This window comes from Trachymyrmex septentrionalis, unplaced genomic scaffold (genome assembly GCF_001594115.1).
Source record: "Trachymyrmex septentrionalis isolate Tsep2-gDNA-1 unplaced genomic scaffold, Tsep1.0 scaffold25, whole genome shotgun sequence".
Lineage (NCBI taxonomy): Eukaryota > Metazoa > Arthropoda > Insecta > Hymenoptera > Formicidae > Trachymyrmex > Trachymyrmex septentrionalis.
In genome coordinates this window covers 1,964,627-1,972,211 of record NW_017305408.1, presented here as the reverse complement: position 1 = coordinate 1,972,211, position 7,585 = coordinate 1,964,627, and the positions used below count along the sequence as shown (strand labels likewise).

The 7,585-nt window shown below is 34.3% G+C and overlaps 1 protein-coding gene across 6 annotated transcripts in view; it reads left to right on the top strand.

The window, feature by feature from the left end:
• The window catches only part of LOC108748968 (septin-7), a 44,576-nt gene that overhangs the window by 2,608 nt on the left and 34,383 nt on the right, over positions 1-7,585 (top strand). Inside the window, exons 1-3 of one of the 6 annotated variants that reach the window (XM_018487419.1) lie at positions 1,095-1,250; positions 1,946-2,222; positions 3,783-3,784. The exons of 1 other annotated variant lie outside the window; for it this stretch is intronic. In XM_018487419.1, coding sequence (XP_018342921.1) covers positions 2,189-2,222; positions 3,783-3,784 — 36 coding nt within the window. In that variant the 5' untranslated portion in view covers positions 1,095-1,250; positions 1,946-2,188. 4 more of the 6 variants (XM_018487420.1, XM_018487423.1, XM_018487422.1 and 1 more) reach the window with 4 other exon arrangements.

Here is a 7,585-nt window from a genome sequence, read left to right as displayed (position 1 = left end):
AGTGGAAACAAGTCTCGATCATTATTCTGAAATCGGTTTTTGTTGTTCTTATAGTTTGACCTCGCTGGTTCGTGTTCTAAATAGTTATTCACGCAATACACAACACGTCACCCGATTAGTTTCCCATTAAGATAAGATTGCCTGTTGTGTTGGTCCTGCATAGATAAAGCGCTATTTTCACGGACGTCTGTTGCTGCAATCGGTCGCGATAGAAAGAGGTCCGATACAAAAGTTACATAGCTAATACATCCAGGGCACGTATTATAGAATCGTTCGGAATAGATTTCAATTGGAATTATTCCTTAGAAATTACAATTGAAGTCTGGAATGAATTCCGATCGAAATTTCCCTTCACAGAGAACACAATGGAAATCCAGAGAATAATTGAACAATTGATCTCCTTCGATCAGAATTCGTTAGGAAACAATTTCATAATGCGTGGATTTAACATCATTAAATCAAGGATCTTAAATCCACACCACACTTTGGTGTTATATTTGGTAATAATTTTATTTAGACTATCAGAATGTTAAAACTTTTTCTAACATTGTCATCAACAGTTTAAGAGTTTTAACAATTATTTTGATGGTCCAGCAAAATTATTTTAGATCTAGTTAAATTTTTTAATACTTCAACAAAACCGTTTTTTTTTTTTTTTTTTTTTTTTTTTTTTTGGTAGTTTGTGAAATACGGCGTTAATTGTTACAGTTACCATAAAGATGACGATTTGGTGAAACTGTATCTCTTCTTTTTCGTATTTAATAAGCAGATGTCTCAAGAAATAAAAACTATTGACAAAACTGCAAAGTTTAGACGCGATAACGATAATATTTATGATCTGCGCGTTTTATCGATGAAGTCGCTCGAAAATAGATCCTTGAGGAATTCTCTCTCTGCAGGGTTAAAGAATCAATTCTCTTAATCGATTAAGGGGGAAGAATGCGAGAGGAGGAAAGTAGGAGAGCGATGGTGGAAGGCAGAGCAAGTGGGCGAGGATAGAAGAGAACGCTTCTTCGTCGCACGTGAGAGAAGCTCCGAGCGATCGCGAATCGCTCGAGTCGACGTTGCTTTTAGTGCGACTCGCGTATCCGACACGCGAACACGCGATCGTATCTTCCGCGTCCCACCGAGGATATTAACTTTATTGTACTGAAGACTCGCGTGGCTCACGAAAAACACACATTAATCACTAGAGCAAGATACATCGGGATTGTGAAGGTCGCGATTATCCTGCGAGAGTCAAAAAATCGGTACGAATCGAGATAAATTTAATCGAGTCGTCGTCATTTTCTGTATCTGTATACTTTTAGATTTCCTCGGCTTCCTCGTTTTCTCGAATCGTTTAAATCCTCGAATCCGTATATATAAATGGACCGAATTGTATAGATACAATTCACCTCCGTTCGAGTTCCAATAACGGATATCTGAATCTCTCTTCGATATCTCTTCAATCAATAGCTCTTTCGAGATTACTTTTCTCAAATCGCACTTTTAACCTTTTTCTCGATGCAAAGGTTAAATCTGTATCGAATATTAAATAGTAAAAATTTTATATCTTTGTACGACTTTTTTTTTTCATTACAACGCCTCAAAAATCTCGGTTTGTTGCTCTTCGAGCAACAAGAACAGTTTTGTACAGACTTTATCTTCACTTTTATGTTTTTAGAGGGAAATCCGGTAGTGGAAAAGGTGAAACATTATGCATGAAAAGGATGGTTCTGTTAACACATCTAAAAATTTAGCTACAGATCCGAAAATAATTTTATTGGGCCGTCGAAATAATTATGTAGGGCGCTCAAACTGATTGCTGGAATGCCAAAAACTTAAACTTTTTGCAGCATTGATCATTATATATGTATTTGAAATTTTTACATAATTATTTTGAGGATCCAACAAATTTTATTTTTAGATCTGTATCTGTAAGCTAAATTTTTATATATTTTAGCAAAATCGTTCTTTCCGTGCATTAAGGATTTAAACTCGCCCGAGATTTCCCGGTGTATCGACACGCCTAATCGGCCATATATATATATATCGCGTGATATTTAAATTCCAACCCCGGGGATCCGTACCGAGGATTTTTTGGAAAATCTATTTCGGTCGATGGAGCGTACATAGTCATTCACGCGATTCGCCGCGACAGAATTCAACGATAAACGACGCGGAGTTATCAGAACGGACGATCAGGATGGAGGCTTCTACGATCGCTCTGCAAGACGCACGTAAGATGTAAATTTCCATTTCCATTCTCTAAAATCTTTAGAGTGGAATGTAACTCTAAAGACTCTGAAAGCTCACTTTTGACAATTGAGCCACCCTTTTTCAACACTGGCTCAATTGTCACTCTTTGACCGGTATTCGTAGTCCATTCTTATTTCAAAACCGTCTTAAGACACTAATAGGGCTCTCTAGCTGGTATTCATAGTCAATCCTTACTCTCTAAATCTGAATCAGTGGATAATCACTGATATCAGCGCCAAGTATGTGCCACTGGTAATCAGTGAAATGTAAGATCCCTAACTGATCTTTATTATGTGATCTAACTAACCTGGTTTTAGTGCATAAATTCAATGAATATGGTATTGGAAAATTGAAATTAACATGCAAATATCTGTATTTTAGTTGTACTATAATGCTCGAACATTTTTCCTTTTTCAGTTAAATTTCATTGATTATCAGTGTCAAGTATGCCACTGAGTAATTAGTGACTGACTAATCCACTGATTCAGATTTAGAGAGTATATTCAAAACCGTTTTAAATTCTATCTTGAGATGTCACGAACCAATCAGAGAGCCGCATTAGCGACTTAAGATATTACTTAAGACAGTCTCAAAATAAGAATCGACTATGAATACTGGCCTCTGATTGGTCCATGACGTCTTAAGACGGTCTTAAATATAAGATCCAACTATGAATACCGACCTTTGTCATTCTTTAGAATTAGATTCCACTCCAAAGATTTTAGGGAGTACGTGTATCTTTTTGTGTGGCTTTTTAAAATTTAATATGGCTTTGATAATTTTTACATTCTTATATTATTTCAACATGATGTGTAAATACATCTCAAATATCGTGGAGAAGAATTTTCCGAATGTAACTTGTTTCTAAAGCAAACGTTTGCATTATAATTTTTGAAAGAGAAACTAGTTTCTGCTTTTATTATTGAATTAAACTCTCGAGAGATTCTATTTACCGCGCATTTGCAGTAATTATCCAGTTTCGATCGTACATAAATGCTACGTTGCTTAAAGCATTAACAACCAGTTATGGATACTGTATATTTATTGAAGATAAAATATCACGATAATAACTGCAACGAATTAGGGTTATTTTCTCAAATTTATTGATACGGTTTATCGATCGAAAACGAATTCATCGGAATAAATTGGCATAAAATACATATCTAAATATATACCTGACGAACAATTATGATAAAAAAAAAACGTCAAATGTATGCCTAATGTATGCTTTTTTTAACATAACGAATAGTTAAATAAAAAATATATATATTTTATATTAATACAGAAATAGATAATTCTAACATAACGTTTCTCTTCCCCTCCTCCTTCGTGTCCCGGACGATCCTTGCTCCTTATCATTTTTGCTCTTTATCGTCCTTATCACGGTGTTACAATACTGCTCCCTCTTTTATCCTACGTCCCATCCATTTTTCTGGTTTGTTTCCGGTGCTGTACGGATGCTGGACGACCGCATGACTCCGACGATGACGATGACAACTGGGACGTCATCGGCGTCACGGTCACTTCGGACGTTACGGCAGCGGTGAGTCTCTGTCTCTCTCTCTGATAAGGTTAGTCGCATTCCGATCGTCGGAACGTTGAAGTCGTATCGTCGACTTCGTGTCCGCAATATTAATACTGCCCCGCTTCAGTTCAGCATTTGCGCGATGATCGGCTGAAGGACTTGTCGGCGCGTGGAAGAGATTTTACATTAATTTTCACGAGGAAATTAGGGTATTAATCTGTGATAATGTTGATAGCATTTCATGTAGAGAAAGATTGATATATACCTATATTAAATTATTGCTCAATTGATTATATTAAGATTAGGAACATATTAATTAATTATCTAAATTATTTGGAAAATTTTGAAAGCTGCAAAATGTTCTGTGAAAATAATGTGTGATTTGTGTCTACTTTAGTCTCTCCTAAAATTTCTATTACGTCTTATTTTTCCTTTTAAAACGCGTTTAACGTGTATGGAAACTTGGAAAGCAACGCCACAATTACAATTTGATAGACTTATTGTAGATTCTATTTCTCTACCTGGTTCTATTTGTTTTTTCTACGTTATCTATTATTATCTCGAAACTTGTATTACGACATCAGTGTCCTTCTACGATTCTTGGAATTGGATACTATGCTGGCGTAAATTATATTCAACTTACATAGAACCACAAGCAGATACTTCTCCGATTTTGAACTTTTAGTACGTTATTGTCTAAACTCAAATCAAAATAAAGGACAATATTTTTTTACGTGTCCCACTTTTAGAGAGATAAAACATCTTTTTGAGGAACATCGGTTTTTTTTTTCGAATTCTGTCAAATATCATTGAAACTATAAAGGATGGAAAAAATATTTTTATACATAAAAGTTAAATGATTTTCTGAGTATTCTATCTCTCTCTCTCTCTCTCTCTCTCTCTCTCTCTCTCTCTCTCTATAATATTGAAACAAAACCATTTTTTAAATATTTGTTTTTAAAAAATTTTTTATTAAAAACTCTTTATTAAAAATTTATTAAAAAATTTTTTAGTATTATAAAGTTCCCTTGAATTCATTCGACTTTTATTAAAAATTTTGTTTTCATTCTAGAAGTTTTGACGATATTTGCTTTAAAAGAAACTAACTGGATGTTTTATCCCCTAAAAGTGTATATGAAAAAATACACCATAATAAAAACTTATCAAAATCGGAATGGCGAAACATTTCCCTGTACTTCCTTGTTAGTCTTGCCCTTCTGAGTGATCATTTTGTTAATCATAAATTTAATAATTTGCGTGGTAATTAAACGCATTCATGAACTTGAAACGATTTCGATAATTTTGGGCGGTGCAGTATTGTTTTTTTAACTTATTCTTGCTTCGTGCGGTTCTGATTTCACTGATTGCCAAACCGCAAAACGACACAAGCCGTTCCGGTTTCAAACCACAATGACAATTTAAAGTCACGAACAGATAGAAGCCTTTTCAGTCTTGGCGGACTTTTATCAGCCAATCCCATTTTGTTATCGGGCACATTAACGTTTAAAAGTGATTTAAAAGCGAGAAAACCGCGCTCGTTATGCCAAGTTCTCGGGCTCATTTCTGATCGCAATTCCTCCTGTTTCGTATATACGGTGAATTGCCGAATTACTCGTGTCGTAATAACGTATTTGTGAAAGTGAAACGTTTTCCGCATATCGAATTACAATTTGACCATTAAGCAATTGGATGAACGTCGACGCGATGTCGACAACAGACACGCCGACGGTGGCGTCAAGACGTCGCTTGAATCCGGCCGTTCTCGCCAGATATAATTGCCAGAAGAATCAGGAGTCTCAACAGGTAGCTGTAATACATCTCATTCGCATATAATGATAATACACTTTCGACCAAATGTGACTGCGATAAGCCTGTAGCAGATTACAGATTAGGATTGAGATTAGATCGGAATTTGAGCAAATAAATAAATTCACTAAATTTGATATTGGTTTTCTTTCTTCTGCTTAATTAAATTTCACTCCAATCTCAATCTTAGTTTGCAATTTGATTCTGGCTTAAGAGAATCCTAAAGCCGTTTGTATTACCGACTAATCATAATTTGTGTATAACTTTTTTTCTCTTTTGCAAATTTGAAAATCTTTTTCCAAGATTAAAGTATACACATTAATATGTGTCTGTGAGATGGAGTTTATATCAACAAATAATTTTTTTTTAAATCTTAATTTTGAAATTTTTTGTCATTTTCGGAATAAATTCCATCTCACAGACACGTATTAATTTTATTAAGTATGTATACTTTAATTCTGGGAAATGATTTTTGAGTCTGTAAAAGAAAAAAAAAGTTAAATAAAAAATACGACTTTAATTTTGGAAAATCTTTTTCGTTAGGCTTTCCATCACAATTTCGCAAACTCAGGATTGTTTGTTCAAGTAATCGGAATTCCACTTCACGTTTATTTTCAATTTACAAGCTATAAAACTTTTATATCAAGCAAATGTTAACTTCAGAAGACAGTTATACGTATCAAAAAAGTGAATTTTTTAATTTTTTTTCGATTTTCTCGTGAAATAATGTTTTCCGAGATCTTTTTGTGCGTTCTTTAATTCTGTAAAAAAAATCAATTCGTTGGAGATTTTTCCTAAAATGTGATCATGGTAAAACAGGACGACTTTAGGATCCCCTTATATGAGTTGAATTTCGCTTGTAAATGAACTAAGTAATTTCTCAAAATAAGAGATAATTGATGATAGATTGTGTTCAAGTGCTCAGGTAAAATTAAGAAATTTAGAAAATCTAGATGAACTTTTTAGAGAAAAGGGAATTTGGAATTCCTCCAAAGTTACGAAATTTAGAAAAAAATGGATCAGTTTCTTCAGAAAGAAAGGGATTTTAAAATTAAGAAATTTAAAAAAAATGGATTAATTTTTTAAATTTTTTTAGAGAGGATTGAATGACATTTGGAAAAATATTAAATTGTGATTTTAATTTTTTTTAACAATAACATGTGAATTTTCGCAATCTACAATAAGAAACTATCAATCTCTATGCGTAATAACTTGATTAATATACGAGATAATGTCAGATGACTCGAGGAGATTGGCGAAGGAATCATCAAGAAATCAGAGTTTCCATCCGACTTCGCGAGTCGGGAACCGACGATGCATTGTCACGAACTGCATTCCGTTCGAGACGTTCTTTTTATTCTCGTTTCCTTCTTTCGCACGCACACATGCACGCACACACGCACGCAGGCATGCGTGGTCTCGACAGTTCGGTGCTCTTATTAACTCAATGTCCAATTAAGGCCGCAAAACGAGTACGATTGCCGCTGTGCTTACTTCCTAGTGGACGCGCTTGAATAACAAGCATCGCATCGAGAGACGAAGACAATCGCGATCGCGAGAACGTTGACATCGTGGAATCAAGAGCGACGCGTATGCGTGCTCGAATCACTTAAGGTTGATTCAAAATAGCCATTGTTTTGGGTGCGTGATTAGTCGGCGCGATGCTATGATATGAGAATCTTCTGTCATTCGATAAAATTGGCCTCATTACTCTATATTCTCCATATTCTTGCAATTTTGCAAGTTATGTTTAATCGACACAATAATTGCCATTTTGTCACAGTAATCGCCAAGCCGATTTTTCAATGTGACAATTATAATGAATTTTTTTACATCTCTTAATAGTTTTTACATTAATCGTTGTATTTCTCTAGACTTATAAAATTGATAAACTTTCTATATTTCTTGGAAATGGAATGAAAATTGTATAAATTACTACTGAATTAAAATTTGCGTGTATTCTATATGTATTTTCATGTGAATGATTAATAATTAAATTACTAATTAATGAAA